General features: G+C 38.6%; 1 protein-coding gene across 1 annotated transcript in view; it reads left to right on the top strand.

Moving 5' to 3' along the window:
* CDC73 (cell division cycle 73) overlaps positions 1-20,254 on the top strand; it is a 119,704-nt gene that overhangs the window by 15,015 nt on the left and 84,435 nt on the right. The window contains exons 8-9 of the mRNA XM_075422346.1: positions 11,617-11,715; positions 12,958-13,036. Of these exons, the coding sequence (XP_075278461.1) occupies positions 11,617-11,715; positions 12,958-13,036 (178 nt within the window). The remainder of the gene's footprint in view (positions 1-11,616; positions 11,716-12,957; positions 13,037-20,254) is intronic.

Below are 20,254 nucleotides of genomic sequence, written 5' to 3'. Positions count from 1 at the left end.
TTTTGGTTGACTTTTTTTTTTTTTTAAAAAGAACTTTTGTGAAGACCTTCTCAAAAGTTGTTAGGAAACTCAGATATGTTCTCTCAGGCAGATCATTCCTTATCTTCTTGTCTGTTCATTTAAAGAGTTTTGGTCAGGGAAGCATGATACCTCTCTGCAAATGCTGTTTTGACTTTTCCGCATGACACTTGAATTGCTAATGTGCCTGATAGTGAATATTTTCACTAAAAAGAATTAGGTGCTTGGTATAGATTAACCTACAGTATCTTGGATCCTCCTAGAATGTTTAAAAGCAAAATTTACTTCAACAGTAGTTTACACACCATACAGTGTCTGACGTTTTGGTATCTGAATTCCTTTAGAACTCCTGGGTGAATGGTAACAAAGAGTGAGCACCCCAAAAGGTCAGTTGTGGTGTTTCTTTCCAAAAATGGGTTCAGTCCAAGGCAGGTCCTCAAGCTTTCTTCAGAGAGAAAAACTCCTCCGTGTGAACTTTCCCAGTGTTCTCTGTAGTGAACAAAGATGTGGTGATAGCTTAAGATGCAAAAGGAAAACACTAGGAAGATCAGGACACGGCAAAAAGAAAATGATCTGTTGTCCTTATCAGCTCTCTGGCAGGTTTCCTCTGGTTTTGATGTGTTTGAAAAAAGTACAGATTCCTCCAGCAAGATGCTCCTCAAAAGTCTATGTAGATGGCAGGAATCTTAACTATCTTTATGGAGTATTTACTGTTTCTCATTTTGGACGCGTTTTCTGATTCTGAAGTTTGCTTTTTACTTCAAATAGCTTTTTTTTTTTTTCATTGTAGAACTGTTTCAGGATTTTTTTATGTCTTCAGTGATTTAATCTTCTTTTTTAACATATTTAAAAGTTTTCATGATGCATTCTGCCCTCTTAGATGCTACTTTTAGTGATCTTTTAATAGCATGGTCACTGTTGCTTAGCTCCCCAAGCTGAAATTAAATAGCGATGGATTTTTTTCCTGGCCGTAGGGGTTTGTTTTGTTTGCAAGAATGTTGAATTTGAGTGCATTGATGCTCCTGTTGTAGAATATTCTTCAGCAGCTACCTCGCTAAAGCAGGTGCTGTGGACTAAATCAAGAGATGTTTTTCCTTTTGTCACTCCTTTGGCCAGCTGCTCCAAGAAGGAATTGCTTATGACAGCTAAAGAGCAAATCGCTGCAGTGCTCCCCTTCTTGACTCTTATCCAGCCTGCAGAGTAACTGCAATCTCTCATAATTACTGTTTTCTTCTTTGGAAATCTCTGTACTGTCCCATTTGTATGGGGAATGTAACCCCAACGTGCTAAAGATTCGGGACAGTTTATCGTTCATTTACTGTCATGCCTTGGTTGCCATTCATAGTTTGACTCTAAGCTTGCTGTAGTGCATCACACAGACAGGTCCTTCATCTGTACAATCCCCGCTGTTGCCCTCTTTTAATCGGGCATTGCATTGATCCCTGGCTGTCTTTTTACTGTAGATTTTGTGAGGTTCCTATTGTTTGTAATAGCAGACATTTTAGTTCATCTGTCCTCTTCTGGTTTTAAGATTTCTAGAATTTGCGTTTGTCTGCTTGCTTATTTTTATGCTTTGCTTAGAACTTTTTTGTTGAGGTATTCTTCCACAGTTTTCTGCTTGATTATTATGCAGTTCTACCTTCTTTTGGAAATACAGTGTTTGATTTAATCGCTAGTGGATGAGTCATCCTGCACAGTCTGTTTTAAACATGTTGGCCTTCCCCAAGTCTGTAGTGTAGTCTTCTAGGTTTTATGAACAAATTTTAATGTAGTCACTTTTTAGAGCCAAATTGCATTGGTTTAGCCTTAAGGTTTTTTTCCTCTCATAGTAGCTTAATTTTAGGACTATTTGAGAGGAGATACTGTTTAAAACAATTTAATTTCAGGTTTGACTGAAAGACATGCAACAGAACATTGCTGTTTTGGTGAGCCAACTTGACAGTCGAACCAGCTGAAAATTTAGTCAGATTTCAAAAGCAATCAAAGTATTTGGTGCTAGAGCTGCTACTGAATTCTTTTACCATTCTTTGAACAGCCACAGTTGTTGGGTGCTTTAAGAAATTAATCTTGTCTGTTTGTCCTCACTCTTCATGCAGTCCACTTCTCATGCTTAATCTTCAGAGTCACACATGAAAATCAGGGTAAGGGAATTGCTGTCTTCAGACCTGATGCAGCTGGATATGCTGGGGGAGAGAAGCAGTGCAGGTATAGGGAGGGAAGTTTAAAGACGAAAAAGTGGGAATAATTTAACCTGTAGGTTGATATTTGCATAAGGTGTCTTGCTAGTGTAAGTGACTCTGGGGGTTTTGTGACCTTTTTTATATAAAGCAGACATAATAGTTTTGCATGCTTGCTTACTTCGTGTTGGAGGGGTATGAATGAGTTCTTGATAACGTAGTCATGCCGTGGACTATGGAACCTGTTTCTGGAGAGCAGGCTATGTTTGTCAGGTTTTTATATATGTGTTAAATCAGTTGAAACTGAAAGATGTCTGGTGAAGATATGTCAGAATTAATATTGACACTTTCAAAACTGCAAATCTTAGAGGAAAGTACTAGCAAAATATTACTTTTGTAACTTCTTTATTGAGAGAACCTTTGTATAGAACTGGATATCTTCTCTGGTAGCTAAAGTTTTGAACTCATACACAGAATATTTACCGTCGTGTTTGGAGTGTTAAGTTTGAATTACTGCTTTGCAGAGTGCTGTTGTGTACATGTGTTTAGATAAATGTGGGGCTGTTGTGTAAAATAAACCATTGAACACCTAGAAAAAACTGTTTAAACTGAAATTGATTCTTTCCTTTCATTTCCTTCCTCTATCTTTCCTTCCTGAATAATCTTTTCCTTTTCATAATGTCCTGTAGCAGGCTTCAGCAATCTTTTCTGAAGGAGAAGCTTCCTCATTCCATATCTACTGTAAATACGTTTGTGGCTCTTGAATTCTTCCTGTAGGAATAAATTAAGAGAGCCTAAACAGGAGTTTCAGGATTCACAAGTATATTTAGAGGACGAGTTTTTGTTGGTGACTTCTGATGTGTTTGATTTATTCATTTATTTATTTTTAAATCTCCCAGATTGCTCAGAATTGTTTCTTAGATAAGCAGCATGGTAACCGCGTGGGCCAGGCTGCGCGTGCTCTACCTGTGTCTAGAGAAATCTTAAAACTGGAATCTGGGAAATGCACTAGTGAATGCCCTGTGAATTTAAAACTTTTTGAAATGAACCAGTGTTCTCATGGGAAGAGTGAGCTCTCAGTACTTGTGACATTTAAAAAAAAAAATCTTTCATCCTTTTCCTTGTAGGGTTATGCTGGAGATTATTGCTAAAACTTGAAATTTTGGGTAACATTCTTCAGTCATATTTTCTTACAGTTGCGAGTGTGCTAAAATGACCTGTTCTCAAGTAAACTTTAAGTATACATACAGGAGAAATAACATAATCTATACTATCAAATATATGGAAAGGCTTAAAGGTTGTACCATGTAACCTTTCTAAATTGCTTTGACTGAGAAGCTGGAACAATTGGTGTACACTCTTCGTTTATGTGAGTCCAGATATAGACCCATACTTACAAATCTGTGTGCAGCAACTGTGTGGGACTTGTCCAGCTGCTGCTTTTGTGGATTTCTTGGCCTCTTTTAACAGATCTGTAAATCCCTTCTTTACTGTCTTCCTTGAGCCTTGTGTAAGTCTTTTGAAGACGTTGCAAGGTCCTAGGAGTCGAGTGACCTGTACAGCATCTTAACGTTGTTGTGTGCCTGGATGCATTCCAGGGAAAAGCACTGAGGTAGGACCATGCTAGTTGGACGTGAGAAATCTGAATTTGAGGTAAACATTTTTCTAATGGAATTAGCTGTGTAGAAAATTGAAGAATGATCAGATGTGGGCTCCTTATGCAGGTATCTGCTAATAACAGAAAAACTGTTCAGAGTGTTACAACTTGGTATGGGACCAATTGTGTGAAACTCGGTCCCTATAGCTTAGTTCATAACCTATGAATCATGAAGTTGTGTCTTTCCGTCAATAGAAGATTGTTCCTTTACGTACATAGTACTTAGAATCATAAAATCATTAATGTTGGAAAAGACCTCTAAGATCATCAAGTCTAACTGTGAACCCAACACCACCATGTCTGCTAAACCATGTCCTGAAGTGCCACATCTACGCATTTTTTGAACACCTCCAGGGATGGTGACTCCACCACCTCCCTGGGCAGTCTGTTCCAATGCCTGACCACTCTTTCAGTAAAGAAATTTTTCCTAATATCCAATCTAAACCTCCCCTGGTGCAACTTGAGGCCATTGCCTCTTGTCCTATTGCCAGTTGCTTAGAAGAGACCAACACCCACCTCACTACGACCTCCTTTCAGGTAGTTGTTGTAGAGGGCAATAAGGTGCCCCCTCAGCCTCATCTTCTCCAGACTAAACAGCCCCAGCTCCCTCAGCTGCTCCTCGTCAGACTTGTTCTCTACACCCTTCACCACCTTCATTGCCCTTCTCTGGACACGCTCCAGCACCTCAGTGTCCTTCTCATAGTGAGGGGCCCAAAACTGAGCATAGGGTTCAAACACTTGCTAGGTCTAGATTGAAATATTGAAGCAAAGGTCTCCTTTGTTACTGGCTGTTGCTTCCCTTCTGCAGATTGACCAATTTGATGCTTTCACAGTAATGGGGTGTTAGTCTTTTCGCTGCTGAATATTTACTGTACCAAAAAAATAACAGAAAATATTAATATTTATGACTTTTTAATATATATATTCCTATTTCCTTTCTAATGAAGCAGGAAGTAAGCCGGAATCAAATAAAATGTTAGTTTTCTGCTTTGTTCTTATGTGAAAACCTTAGACTAGACTATACAGCAGGTATTTCTCTTAAGCTTTATTTTGAAAGCACAGGAATCTTATTTTGTGTAACAAGTAATTTTTTTAAATAAATAACTTTTAATTTTTTAGTTAAGATATCAGATTTTATATCTTCAGTTATTGCGGTCCTGTTGTAATGTTCTCATTATCTGTACTTAGAGGAAAAAAAAGGCTGAGGTTGCCAGTGTTGTTTATCCATATAAAGGACATTAATACAGAAGGGATTGGACTCGGCTCTAAATTCATTTTATAGAATATGTCTGTGAGTTTTATGTATTAAATTACATAATCTTGATTTTATTTCCCTGACGCCCCACCCACAGCTTCCGGGTATGTTTGTGTGCATGGTGATGAGAAGTCCAGAACTGAGGAAGATGATTGAGACTTAGAGCTGACCTGGCTACATGGGTTAATGCTTTCCTGGTACGCGTCCTGGTACCTTGGATGCAACCCACAATTACAGATTTATCTAATACAGTGTCTTGCTCTGAACTATTTCAGAATATTATTCCTCTGCTTTTCTGTATTCCTGTATGTGAGTGTTAAATAGCAAGACTCTTCATTTTCCCCAAATGAATCTCATCTTTGTGGTGGTCAATATTTTTAATTTTGTGTTACCACCTGGAAAATATTACTTCTACAGTTCGTATTCACAGACTTTATTTTTTAAATCAATGTCTTTTATTTGTAGGATTGATCCTTTTACAGAAATGTGTTTGAACAAAATGCTGTGAGAAATGGCCTTTTCAGTTACTTTCAGTTCACATTTTTGTTCTGATACCTTTTTGAGCATTCTTACTATTGAAGTCACCTGTAAGGAGCTTATAGCTACAGTTTTAATTTCAGTAAATTCTTTAATATGATCTTGTCAGTGGAAAATATTTCAATCAAAATAATTTTATGGAAAGACTAATGTAGTGTTTTAATCACTTTTGACAGCTAGAAGATCTGAGAGTAAAATTTTGGAAATTTTTAAAGAAATTATTTGATTGTGAAAGCAATTTTTTATATGGGCTCTAGGTGGCAGAATTGTTCCATGTTCCTGAAATTCACAATAGTGGTGAATTTAATCGCGAAATTAAAAGACAAAGGTGTGCCAGGTTAATAGCAACTGATATCCTCATTAGTGCTTTCAAATGGAACAACCTATGGTTTTAGAATGGCTGTGCACAAGTGTAATGGCATGGTATAGCTCGAATTCCTAAACTCAACTTTATCCTGTATTAGCTTACATCGTAAGACTGGGAAGACTGTTATATTGCTGCTAGGCACAAGTGCAGACATTTTGAATACTGCACTTGAAGGAACGATGGGCCAGATAATAAAAATTGTATTTATATTGAGTAATACCGAATCTTGTTTTGTAAATAGGTAGCTCAAATTTGTCAGAAAACTCAGTAGTTTATGCATTATGTTTCCTGGAAGAAAATTTAGGTCAGCTGTAAAGTAACTTCACCATTCTTACAGACTACTTCTCTAACTATTGAAAACAAACAAACAAACATCCAAACAAAAATCAAACAGCCCAAAAAAAACCCATTTCCATATGCTGCATTCATAGGAGAAATAGATTATGTATGAGGAGGGGTTTTGAGCAGATGTTGTGCTGTATCTTCAGGATAATATAGTGTTGCTGCTCTTTCATACTTCTGAATCAGCCTTCGTGCTATTTCAAATTAAATGTTTTGGTTGTCTTTTATGTCATACTTTTGCTATAAAAATTTAATGAAGATAATACAGAACAAGTGAGGAGTGGAACTTGTTGCTGAAAGTATAGTCCACAAATATACTGGGCTGATAGCTATGTTTTCAATTTAGTGCAGTAGACTATAGTAATACTTAAATGAACTTTTTGACTGGAGCATAAAGAAATGTTATCTGATTCCCTGAGCAAATTTTGTAGGAAGGAGTGCATGATTTTTATTTTTTTTCCTCAGCAGTTACTAACAACTTCAGGTTTTAATTAATAGTTTTTTATAGGTTCCCTAATCTGACAGCGTACTTTATTGAAGTCAAGTACGGTGCTTCAGTTGGTTAATTGTATAAATTCCACTACTTTGTTGAGAATTTCTTAAACTATTGTTGTCCTGAAAGCGCAACTAAGACAACCTGTTTATTTAGGTGGTTCTTTCTAAAACGGTCGATGTGGTAGCATGCCTTTAGTATCAGCCGTGCTGTTGTGTGACTTACTGTGGTATGGCACGTACAGGTCCAAGCTCACGGTGAGCTCCCTGCCAGCGCGCCTCGCAGTGCAGCTGAGCGCCTTGGGCCTTTGACGGGTTATTCAAAGCAAAGAAGGAAAATGGGAGAGGTGCACGTGTATGTAATTCAAAAAGGAGGGTTTACTTCATCACAATTATGTAATTCAAGATTGTGTTTCTAGCTGTGGCCTTTATCTGGAAGGTTCTTGTGTAAGGAGAGGAAAGATGCTGGGTCAGAAATGATGGGAATTGTAATGGTCTGAGTAAGCACAGTGCAGAAAATACCAATAGTTGATGTAGCCGTTCTACCAATACGCTTGCATACTTGCAGTTGCTTGCAACTGTCCCTGAATATCAGTCTTGCATACATCCAGCCTTTGATTCTGAGGGCAACCTAGCACACAATATAAAATGTAGTGCTTTAGGGCTATCTTTAAATTAGAGGAGCAAGGAGGAGAGACCATCAGCTTCAATGCTGGTGAACAGTTTACAAGTTGAAGATACAGATTCGTAGGCGTAGGAGAGTGATGCCTTAACTGAAGGACTCCAGATTTAAATATGTGCTTTAAATTTAAAAGTGCAAAATGTTTTCTTGTAAACATGCAGTTCATCAGTTCATGTTCCATAGGAGCAATTTTTAAGTTTCCACTGTACTTTTCCGAGACCACCTGAATACTGTTTACAGATTTCATGTCATATAGCACATAGGAATTCCTGAAAATTTGTGATGGAAATACTGCATTTCTGGTACTGCATCGTACCTTTCAGTCTGTCAGTGGCTGCACAGCACTGAGTGGGATGTCTGAGCATATCAAGCAAATGTATGAAGAAGTGGGGTAGGGGCTTGATTCTGCCTTCTCTGGCCCTGCTATACATTTGGACAGTTTATAGCATTCTGCAGCTCTTGATCATCCTGGGATGCATGTCTGACAAGAAATACATATTGTCAGCTCAGATAAGAGTTTATTTGACTTTAGAGGGTTGTTCCTAGGCTCTTCTCTCTGCAGTGAAGGACTAGAGTATAAAATCTGATTAAAAATTGGTTGCAACTCAGCTGTAGGGAAGTTTTGAAGCCTTGTAAGCCATGCTGTGTAACATTTTATATGCTTCTGGTTTTATATGTTAGATTTGATCTTTTATTTTTCTTCAGATGATTGACATGAAGTATATTTCCTTATTTTATTTTGCCTCAAGAATTGTTTTCAATGAAATTGAAAGCAATATTTCTCCGTGCTGATCATTATTAGAAAAAAGGTTGGGTTGGGTTTTTTTGCTAGCCTGATAAAGCTGCTGCTGTGACTAGGAGTCTTTGTTAATGAGCGTTAGGGTTATGGCTAGTTACAGAAATTAAATATATGTTGCAGAATGAAAATGGTAGTTTTGCAGAAAAAATTGTGATCTATTTAAATGAAAGTATTTTTATTACAGAAGGATTTTTGGTAGTAATGTAACTTCATTAAGTCTTCCCCAGCAGAACAGGCTGATATTATTTGCTCTGGTATTTCTCCTCAAACAGCCTGGTGTTAAATTAACACCAGTGATAGTAACTTGACTTGATGTGTGTTAGTCACTATGTTGGCAAGGGATAGGGCATCTGTGCCAGTAAATTTTGAGAATTTACATACTGTTGCAGGCTTTCCTAAAGAATGTGTGTGACTTTTTCTGTAAGATGATTGACTGTGTATCTTACCATTGCTGCTGTTAATGATTGTCTGCTGGCTACCATTGTTTTCCCTTCTGATTTGCATCTAGTGCATGAGTCTTCTTTTTAGAGGCATGAGTGAGGATGGGTGGAAAAATCTATTACGATAGGGTTTAAAGAAAATATTAAAAGCCCAGTTTGGTAGTTGCTGAAAAATTTTGCATCTCCCTCTCCCCCAACATGATGAATTATAATTAGGTGTAGACAAGGTTGAAATCAACAGAGAGAACAGTACTCTAGACAGCTAACAACAAGAATCGACGGAATGGTCCTTTCATATACTAAGGATTTTCTTAAGCATCGTTTTTAAAGCATGTTCAAATTTTTTTAAGACTTAGTGCAGAGAAGCAGATATTTTCTTTTTTCTTTTTTTTTTTTGTGCTCTGTCCCCCAGTTCAGAAGTTTTTTGTAACAAAATTGTTGCATTTGTTACTAAATTTTATTAAATCTAGGGCAGAAGCTGGGGGATGTTCATATTCTGATTCTGAAGGGGTGAACAATGAAAACTTGGCGGTCTTGCAACTCTGCAGAGCTTTGCAAATCGGTTGGTACCTGCAGCGGACTTCCTGCTTGATCATTTTTCTGTCACAGTAATGTAATCCCACATCCCCGACCAAGCCAATGAACAGCATGATGATGGTACTAGTTCGAGTGCTTGTTAAAACACCGCTGTTTTTTCGCTTTCCAAACAGATATTAGTCATGGCCTTGGGGGACTTGCATTTTTATGCTGTGGAAAAAAGAAGTCAGCAAGAACACTTTGTAATTCCATGCTTATTAGTGACGACTTTTCAACAGATGGGAGAAAATCCTGTTGTTTTTTTACCTGAAAGAATTAAAAATTCCATCCAGGACATGCAATTTCAGGCTGTTAAAATCTGAGGTGATAAAATGCCTTTGAAAAATTCATAATTTGAAATTTAAGCTTACTTTGAGAGTGTGTTAACTGTAGCTTTTATAAATGAAATATGGATGTGAAAGCTGGTCATAGCTTCCTTGGGGCTGAAAGAAGACTTGGCTTCTACACAGACAATTGCTCTTACGAAATTCTTCTCTTGTTATTTAATTAGTTCTTCCTCCTGAATTTCAGAAGACTGAGTAGCTTGCTGTTTCCAAGAGACAGTATGTGATGAAGAACAGCAATAACAAGAATTGTGATTGATATGCTGCCCTTCCACAGTTCAGCAGAAATCTCTGAATTTCCAGTAAAAGCATGTAGTTAGAATTATTTTCTGAAGAACAGAGCTGGTTTTAGGTATCCTCGTATAATTGATATGTGCGTGGCTCACAGGTCTTTATAGCTTTTGGGTTTTTTTCTCCAGGATTTTTCTGACTGAAAAGAATTTCAAATACGGTTTTGTGTGAGTTCTTTCAGTCTTTGTGAAAAGAACTGGGTTTGCTCAAGGAATGGCTTTGCCTTTAGAAGTGGTTTCTGGTGGTCTTCCAGTTCCTGCCCCTTGGCTTGGAGCAGCCTGACAACATGCTGGCTGAGGTCAAGTGAACAAGCTTAGAGAAGCTTTGCATTACAACTCTCTAAAAGATTTCTGCAAAATTCACCCCAGAAGTCTTCATTTTGCAATTCATGCATTTGTTTTGTGATGCCAGTAGTGTTAATTAACACCACTTCAGTGTTAGCACTCAATACTCTGAAAGAATCTAAGCGTTCTGTGAATACTTTTACTATTCTGAACCAGTAAAAAAGCCATTTTCCTTAATTGATGAAAGGTTTCTTTTACTGATGAACCGTTACTGCAAATTGTCAGTAATGACAGGTATTGTGTACACATATCCCTATAGCTTAAAATGTCTATTGAGGGGTAATGTAATAAGCACGGGCCTTTCAGAAGTTTAATTAGTGTTTACATTTTTCTTTAGAATAAAGCAGTCCTCCTAATATTACCAGGAAGAATGTGTTTAAAAACCTTGATCGATATGATTTGTTCAGTTGTCCCTCAATGACTTGGTTATCTGACAAAACGCTGCACGAAGTTATTAGAATTATCCTGGATCACTCTTGAATCAAGGGTTTGTGAATGTGATTTCTGTACTTGCTTCCTCCAGTTCAAAATGGAAGGCTCTGCTGCTTAAATTACTGGGTGCCAAATGGAGTGAAGTCGTAATTCAAAATAAATATCGAAAGAACTGCACCACAATGTGACGGGGTTGTGCCTGTGAACCTTTAACAGCCAGCTGGAGCATGTTCTTCTCTCAGGAGCCTGGGTGGCAAGCGTGGGAGGTGGCTGCCTGTCTGTCTTGCCTGTCTGCTCCGTGCGGGGTCTGGGAAAGCCTCCTGGGGGTTCCTGAGACTCTTCCCGAAGAGCAGCGGAGCGTGCTTGGGTGGAGGAGGGCTGCTTGTAGCACAGGGTTAGGCGGACACTGGGGCTGTGCCCAGGACGTCCCGTCAGGAGGCCAAAAGCAAGCAGATACGTATCTGGGCCTCAGGTGAGACTTGTCCTGGAAATTTTGAGTAGAAATTTTTCCTTCTTGCTACAGCACAAAGAGTTCCAAAGGGACTGGACGGGCATGGTAGGCAAGAGAGGAGAGCAGTTTGCAAGCTCTTTGTGAAGAGTTTGGTTTAGCTTGTGCACTAATGAACCCAGTTGGGTTTAGCAAGTTAGGCCTTAAAGAATAGGGGGTAGCAACAGTGCCTTAAAACTGCTTATGTTTGGGTCCCGTTGCAGAAAAATAATCAGAAGACATCTATTTATGGAATCGGTGCGCTGGCTTTGTTTTCCTGTGAAGCACAGGTTAACCACATGGTGTCTTCTGCCTGTGTTAATATGTGAAATGCAGGTAGTCAGCAAGGTTCACAGGTATCCGATATGTTTTTCAGAACTTTGCCAAGAATATTTTTGCAATTCTTCAATCAGTAAAAGCCAGAGAAGAAGGCCGAGCACCTGAGCAAAGACCTGCACCAAATACAGCGCCAACGGTAAGAGCAGCACTTTGGTGAATATGAAAGCTGTGTCTTGTCGTTATTAAATAGGAAATTTGTTTTCGTTTAGTTCCAATGAATGAACAACTTTCAAGCATAACTTCACAGATATTCTTTGACTTAACTTACATTTATTGGCATTTAAAGAGTTGAATATTTTAGTTTAATTTGTTCAGTGTGTTCTTGTTACTTGGAGGTTGAACTGCTAGTGCCAGCTTCTACATCTATCAAACATTAGCGACATCCTGCATCTATTTGCAAAAAATGTATTAGATGAGACTACTGCCATTTCAAACAAAATGTTTTGCTGTTTTTCTGACAGATAGGGTAGCAAATGTTTAAGAATCTGGAACATGACTCATGAGTGGGAACAGCTTGAACCAGCTTTCTTTTGCCTGTAATAAATCAGGACGGCAGACTTAGAGCTTTATTGTTTAAGTCTATCCAGGTATTAGACAGCATTTGTTTTGTGTCATGGTGTTTACTATGGAGTTCTGTTAAACCTAATACATTCTTCAACTCAGTGGCAGTATGCTATAAAAGCTGTTTAATCATACTTGCATTTGTATTTGCTGCTGCTGCATTTAACAAAGAACTACATTTAAATAGCAAGATGAATTCTGATATTTAAATATATGCTTTGTGTTGAGTTTTGTAAATTGTGCACAGGACTATTCAAGTGTCCCATTCAGCATAGTTGTGAATGCATACCTAAGCCGCCCACAAAAAAGAGTGAATTGGATTTAGTGTGCCTCTAGATCAGTGTTTTCTAAAAACTTTTTTTCCCAGAATGCGTTTTTTCCTCCAAATTTGTTTGTATTCTGTAGGGTTAGCAAAATTTTAGCTTAATCAGGCTGGCAAGGAACATTTTGTGTGTATGGCTGAAGGCTTAATCATGAGTTGTCAGTTGACAGGTTTTTTTCCCCCGCTAATTCTTGAGAGATTACAAAAAAGCAGTAATTTCATAAAACATACAGATTTTAGCTAATGTAGTTTGTTACTGCTACTTTAGTTTTGCCTCAGGTGGTTGTGATTACTTTCAGTATGTACTTCTAAACTCCCTTTCTGTGAGATTGTAAATGGGTGTGGAAGGGAAACGTACAGAAATTTTCAAGTGAATGAAAACTCCTGCAAAAGTGAACTGATTTTATAGTCTTGAGCAATTCCATGTAATACTTTATGAAGTTCAATAACCATGAAGTATCTTTATGTTTTACAAGTTTATTTAACCTGTTTTAGGATCCCACTTTACGAAATAAGCAACCTATTCCAGCTGCCTACAACAGATACGATCAGGAAAGGTTCAAAGGCAAAGAGGGTAAGTTGGTTGTAATGCTGCTTTTGAAAGAAAAAAAAAAATGAGGAAATGAAATGAACGAGTTGTAAAGTTCAGGTTAGGGGATTTTCTGTGCCATTACTTTTCAAACTTAAGAAAAGACCAAAAGAAAAGCTGTAACTATCCCTAAAGATAGCTGCTCCAAATAATGATGTGTAAAAATACTATTTATTAGAAATTATTTCTTCCTCTTACGAAGCAAACTGAAAGCTTAAAACCAGAACGTCCTGGGGGAAAAAATAAGAATTATTTGTTTGGGGAAATTCATATGCAGTTAATGAAAAACACAACTGCAGATATGACTGTCAGGTGCATAAAATGAAATAGATTGCCTGTCCTCAAACAATCACAATTTACAAGTTGCTTCCAGTAATTACAAATAAGTATTACTAGCTTGTTATGTCATTTTAAATTACAAAACAAACTGGTAACTACAGTGCAAAATATTAGCTCCCTTCTGGAAAGAAGATGTAAATAATCTACACTATTTAAGAATTTTCACTTATTTTAAAATGGGGTGGAAGGATGAACTTGATGATTTGTCTTTCTAACTCAAAATTTTTCTTCTGTCCTCCTTGCTTTTTTTATCTGCTGTTTTAGTACCAATTCTAGTTATTTCATGTTCATGTCTTGCTGTGTTTTTATTTCGCAAATCTTATGTTTGTTGTGGTTGGATGTTTTTGCATTTGTTGCAGAGGGCAAGGTAAATTTGTTACACTTCCGAGTAGCCTTTTTCTTCTAGTTCTTAAATGAAATCATTCTCTTTAATGTAACTTCCTATGCTTGCTTCTAAGGGTTTTCTTTTCTGGCTGCAAGAACTTATGTGCTGCTAAATGCCATTTTAAACCGTAGATGAGCAATTCAACTTGCATCTTTTGGAGTATTTGGCTTTGTCCAAGTTAGTGCCATTTTTGTTCAGGGAAACTGGATGACGTTCATATGCTGTGTATGTGAATTCTCAGATTTTGTGGAAGTACTGTACTGTACCTGATCACGTTCAATTTTATATTGAAGTGACATGATCGTTTTTTGCTATATAAATAAATAAAATGCAAGAGTATATTACAGTACTACTTGGATATTCAATTTTGATTTCAAATGGAGAAAGAAAAGTATAGAATATAACATCAAGGAGAATTTCATGCCATGAGAAATTTATGAAGGTTGTTTTCCATCCACCTCATAGTGGATAATGTACAAGAATTTCAGAATCTGACTGTAGGCATCTGGTAAGTTATTTAAAAAAAAAAAAGTTTTGTAAGTGTGCACTGCATGTGAATACATCCTTTAGGTTTATGGGGGTGGTGTCTGTGTGTGTGTGAAACTTACTATTGGAAATTTGATCAGATACTCTATTCTCTTGATTCCCTGCTGGCCTCAGTATACCTGTATTTCAGTGTAGTGGTTTTTATTTTCTACTACTCATTGACAATTGCATGGGGGGGGTAAGAGAAGAAAGCTGAAGCAGGATATTTGCTAGCTTTTTTAGCACTGAGAAAGGATCTACAAATAGCATCCATGAAGAATTCATTGTTATAATAAGAGCCAAGAGAATTTGGGAAAGAAAGGAAGAAAAAAAAAATAAACCACCAAACCAACCCTTCCATGAATAGTTCTACTAGTACTTCTTCAGTTGCTTCTGATAATATTTTAAGTCTTCAAGACTTGCATATTTTCCAAGTAGTTTTCCTTTTACTACAATTTCCTGTTAAGATTAAAAAATAGTAAATATTTATACTGGACAGTATGAAGTAAAAGATGGAGAAAGAAAATAATGGAGAAGTGTAACAGTTCAAATGTACCAATGCATATAATTCGTTGTGGACTCTTTTACAGCAAGAAACTGAGGTAAAGGAATGGTCTGTGTCCTTCTAGATGACAAATTACATAGTTCTAGTAAGAAACCTGTGTAGACAACATCTGTATTAAACAGATGAATGTATTTTATGCTTTTACTGCATGTGTGCAGTTCAAGGGGGAACAGAAAATCACGGGTTTTGTGTGGCAGGAAAACAGAACCCAGAAGAGTTTCTTGAGCAGCTCACCAGGGCAGGTTTAACCTAGAAATTTCTGAGCAGGAGTCAGAGAGGAGATTAAATGACTGTCAGCGAATCACAGAATGTTCGGGATTGGAAGGGACCTCTGTGGGTCATCTAGTCCAACTGCCCTGCCGAAGCAGGGTCACCCAGAGCAGGCTGCACAGGACTTTGTCCAGGCAGGGTTTGAAAATCTCCGGAGAAGGAAACAAAAAACATTTCTGCCTGTATTTAATATGGTGAAAAATCCATTTGTATGTGATGTGATCCTGAGAATGCGGTCTTGGGGTTTCTGTCAGTGCTGAAATGGACCGCAGCTCTTGTTACAGCTGAAGGTTCTTTTGTGGTGTGGTGGTCATACAGTGCCTGAAATCGCCATACTCCACCTGGGTAGTTATCATTATCACTCTGCTTCTTTCTAGGACATGTTTATGTGCCTTAACTTTCCAGCTTCTTCCATTGGGTTGGTCACATGTAAAGTTAATGTTGTATTTCAGTTTTCTAGGTCTATTTAAAGAAGTACATAGTTTAAGAATAACACTGGTGTAATACCAAGTTAGATAAGTGTATGCTAGTATTGGAAATACAAATTGGGTGTTTGAAAGATTGAGAACTGGCTGAATGGCAGACCTCAGAGGGTTGTCATCAGTGGCACTGAGTCTAGTTGGAGGCCGGTAACTAGTGGTGTCCCCCAAGGGTCAGTACTCGGCCCAGCCTTGTTCAACTTCTTCATCAACGACCTGGATGAAGAGTTAGAATGTACCCTCAGCAAATTTGCTGATGACATCAAACTGGGAGGTGTGGTGGATACACCAGCAGGCTGTGCTGCCATTCAGCGTGACCTGGACAGGCTGGAGAGTTGGGCAGAGAGGAACCTGATAAGGTTCAACAAAGGCAAATGCAGGGTCCTGCACCTGGGGAGGAACAACCCCATGCATCAGTACAGGCTTGGGGCCGACTTGCTGGAGAGCAGCTCTGTGGAGAGGGACCTGGGTGTGCTGGTGGACGACAGGTTAACCATGAGCCAGCAGTGTGCTCTGGCTGCCAAGAAGGCCAATGGGATCCTGGGGTGCATTAAGAGGAGTGTGGCCAGCAGGTCGAGGGAGGTTCTCCTTCCCCTCTACACTGCCCTAGTGAGGCCTCATCTGGAGTACTGTGTCCAGTTCTGGGCTCCCCAGTTCAAGAAAGATGAAGAGCTACTGGAGAGAGTCCAGCGGAGGGCTACAAGGATGGTGAGGGGATTGGAGCATCTCTCTTACGAGGAGAGGCCGAGGGAGCTGGGCTTGTTCAGCCTGAAGAAGAAAAGGCTGCGAGGGGACCTTATAAATGCTTACAAATATCTTAAGGTTGGGTGTCAGGAGGATGGGGCCAAGCTCTTTTCAGTGGTGCCCAGCGACAGGACAAGGGGCAATGGACACACACTGAAGCAGAGGAAGTTCCATCTGAACATGAGGAAGAACTTCTTCCCTCTGAGGGTGACAGAGCCCTGGCACAGGCTGCCCAGGGAGGTGGTGAAGTCTCCTTCTCTGGAGATATTCAAGACCTGCCTGGACAAGGTCCTGTGCAGCCTGCTGTAGGTGACCCTGCTTCGGCAGGAGGGTTGGACTAGATGACCCACAGAGGTCCCTTCCAACCCCTACCATTCTGTGATTCTGTGATTCTGTGAAAGAATGTATTTCAAATACAAGATTGACTTATGAAAGGTGCTGATACAGCATGTATGGAAGTTATGTAGAATTAGTAATTAACATCTGGATTTCTTAGAAGAGGGCCTAGAGATACTTGAGATATCTTCCTCAGCTACAAATGAACTTTTAAAAATAGCAGATGATCTTATGTACTTTTGGGGTATTCTATTATAAAACTATAACTTTAAAATCATAGTCTAACTGAAACTCACAGTGCAGCTTTCAAAAGCTGTAGTTAGGCATTAATGTTTTCGTATGCCATTCAGCACAGGTAATGTGATTTGCTTAAAATCGAGCTATTCGCATCACTTGCAACCATATCACAAGTGAATGAATTCCTTAAAGTATTTTTAATTGCACTTAAAATTAAGCTGTGGCCCCCAAATATTCAGTGCAGAAGTGAGATTGCAAGCAGAAGTAGTCATCAGTAAAAGGAAAATAGGGCATTTTTTGTTCCTTAAAGACTTTTTTTTTCTAACAGTCAATTTAGTAAGAACTTGGAATTGCATGTGTTTATGGAAAGCTTGCAGTGCTGGGGAGTTTGGGAAAGAAGTCTGAAGGAAAAGAAGGATGATTACCGAAGTTCTAGGTATAATAAATGGCAGTCTATTCCATTGTATCCACATTTATTAGCAATGATGGCTAATACCTGAGCTGAAGTTGAACCCTATAGATTTGTGTGAATCTGAAGGGTTTCCACATCTTTCTCTGTATGACTGGGTGTGTGGCTGGCTGGAGATCGTGGAGGGGAGGATTGTGTCATGCGTGTAACAGTGTGCGTAGTAGAGATTTTGGCTGAAGATTGAAGTAAAGCCAGGAGAGGCAACAGCTCCAAGCTTTTGTCTTTGTCTCACCTGTTTGCTCTTTCCTCAGAGGTGTTGAAACTGTAGGAGGGATTCACAGTAGTCCTCTCCTAGTTGCCTTGTGATTGCAACTTATTGCCTATCTGCAGTCTCATACACTACTACAGTATCCAGAAAGATTTAAAGTTCAGGCAGCAAAGAGGTAAACTGTTTTTTCTTTGAATATTTGTGTGGTGTAGTACAGAATTTTTCCATTAACACTCTTAGCATAAACAGTTCAGAGCTCATAGAGCTAAGATAGTAAATTTAGGAATTTTAACACAAGATGCATTAAGTAAACTGCTGAGTTGCAGCCAAATTTCTCTGCTTCTTGTGACGGATCATTATTTCTGCTGCGGTGTATCAGGATGCCTGTCTGGTTGGCTTGCTGAAAATCTTCATGCCAGATGGGACAGGCTTTGCTGATAGAACTGTTTAGCTTTTAGTAGTAAATGGGGGTGGGGTGGGGTGTGTGCAAGTGTGAAGTGCTGTTCTTTAAGAGCAAATAATCAGTTACACCTATAGTCAGTAGAGCTGCTTACACAGCCCTGGGTCAGTAGTTGGCAGCTTTCCCTCAAATGGGTGTCTTGTTAGGGCAGCCTTGGTTAGGCAGGAGAGAGGACTCTTTCCTTCAAAGTTCTGTGATATATGCCATAGGAAATGTATTAGAATGTCTCTTGCAATAGGACTCATACGTCCCAGGTATTTCCACAGTGGAAGAACATGTTACTTGGCAGGGCACCCATCATGCTGAACTGTTCAGATGGTTTTGAGGTGAGGAGGTGAACACCCTGCAATTGCTTTCCTTGACTGCTGTTTCCTTCCCATTGGGTTTGTTTCTTTCATGCTAGCAGTCAGTGATTCCATCCTCTCTTCAACAACAGAGCTCCACTCTGTGCTAAACTTTCTCTACTTTCCCTTTTTAGTTTTAGTTTGTTCCTTCATATTACTCCCTTTAGGGTTATTCTTTACACTTTATTAATATGCGTCTTTACTAGTGGTATTTTATTCGTGCCACAGACCATTTTGTTAGAACTACAGTCTGTCATGTTCTTGAGCAACACAATTTTTAAATCTTGAAAGGATGTCTTGTGTCCTCTCTTGTGTGCCTCAGTGTTTGATATTTAAATACTTATTTATTGATGTGTATGGTTTGCAGCTCAGCCAGTGGTATACCTGAAATTTGAGCTGATGTGATTGTTCTGCCGGACATTCTAGGCACTAAACTGTTCTGGATGCTATACCTTGTTTTTTCAGTGGATTTACCCAAGATCCTTCTTTTCACATGTTTTTCTCTTCGTTAGTTCCAGAGGGTGAAATAGTCCTGGGATGATAGTTTTGAAGACTTGCATTTTCTTGAGCCTGTTGAGTGCATCTCTCAGTATAGAAGGCAAACCAAAGTCTCTCTGTGCTGCTCAAAGTGTTAGTTAGGTCTTTAAGGCATGTTCCAGGAGCATCGTTCTTGTTTGCCTGCTAGTGTTATTGTCAAGGTTTCAACATATCATAAGCCAATCATTATGTAAAAAAAAAAAAAACGCACACACAAAAGAAACCCCACAAAATAAACCAAAAACCCCCCAAAAAACAAACAAAAACCACCCAAAACTTTTAGTCTTATTTATTGTAAATTGGAGAGGGTCTTGCTGTACAGCCACATGATTTCAGTCTGTAATGATGGAAAGAAATTGTTTACTCATCCAAGTTTTTCCTTCAGGAAAGCTTGCCGTTGACTTCCTGCTATTGTCATTTTATGTTTGAGTTATTCCTGTAATTGGGTTGGCTTTTCAAACATAGCTGCAGTTTTTCAGAAGTGTATCTTGCTTTCAGTCAGTTGTAGGTATTAAGCCTAGGCAACAGAAGACTGAAGTTTTTAAACCTGAGGTGACTCTGGACTATATTTTTTTTTTTCCTCTCCTCTATGCATTGTTAAAAAATTTATTTATAAAACATTTCTCATTTTAAGTATTTTCTTTTAAATTGTGTGATTTCTGTTCACCCAAGGAGAACAGGAAGACTGGTAGCAGGAGATCCAGAATTCTGAAACTTGATTGCCTTGTTAGACTTATTTATTGCATTCGTTTTTAAAGTTATAGGATTCTGGGTTTTTTGTCTAGCAGAGAATATGTGCAAGAGATTCATATTTGGAAAAAGATTGCAGTCTCTGTTTTTCTGGCTTGGTGTCACCAAGTAGTTTGATAACTTTCAGTATTGTACATTCACTTCAATGCTGGAAAACATACACAGATGCGTACTGCAATTTTTTTTTTCTTTAGTACTGTTAAAATCTTTCAAGAACTTGGTGTTGATTGCTTGTAAGATTATTACTGAACTGTTATGTATGAACGATGCACAGAATTTTGTAAACTAATTATTGTAGCTCAGAAATTTAGGCGTGAAACTTAACTTTTACTTGTTAGGATACAGTACTGCAAAGGACTGTTCAGTAAACTCTTATGTAGAACGAAATTTGGTGTCAGTGATTTAATTACTATGAGTGTGAAGTGGGGTAGTGAATCATTTCCAGGCAGTCTGCAGAGCTGGTGCTATCTGGGTTTTGAAGAGTATACAGCTGAAAAAAGAAGTGGTTATTCAATCTTATTCATCCACAATTCAAACAAGGTCTTTAACTTGAGC

The sequence above is a fragment of the Opisthocomus hoazin genome, chromosome 6 (assembly GCF_030867145.1).
Source record: "Opisthocomus hoazin isolate bOpiHoa1 chromosome 6, bOpiHoa1.hap1, whole genome shotgun sequence".
NCBI classification, from domain to species: domain Eukaryota; kingdom Metazoa; phylum Chordata; class Aves; order Opisthocomiformes; family Opisthocomidae; genus Opisthocomus; species Opisthocomus hoazin.
The sequence above is the reverse complement of the archived record's forward strand: the minus strand, read 5'-3'. Positions and strand labels throughout refer to the sequence as shown.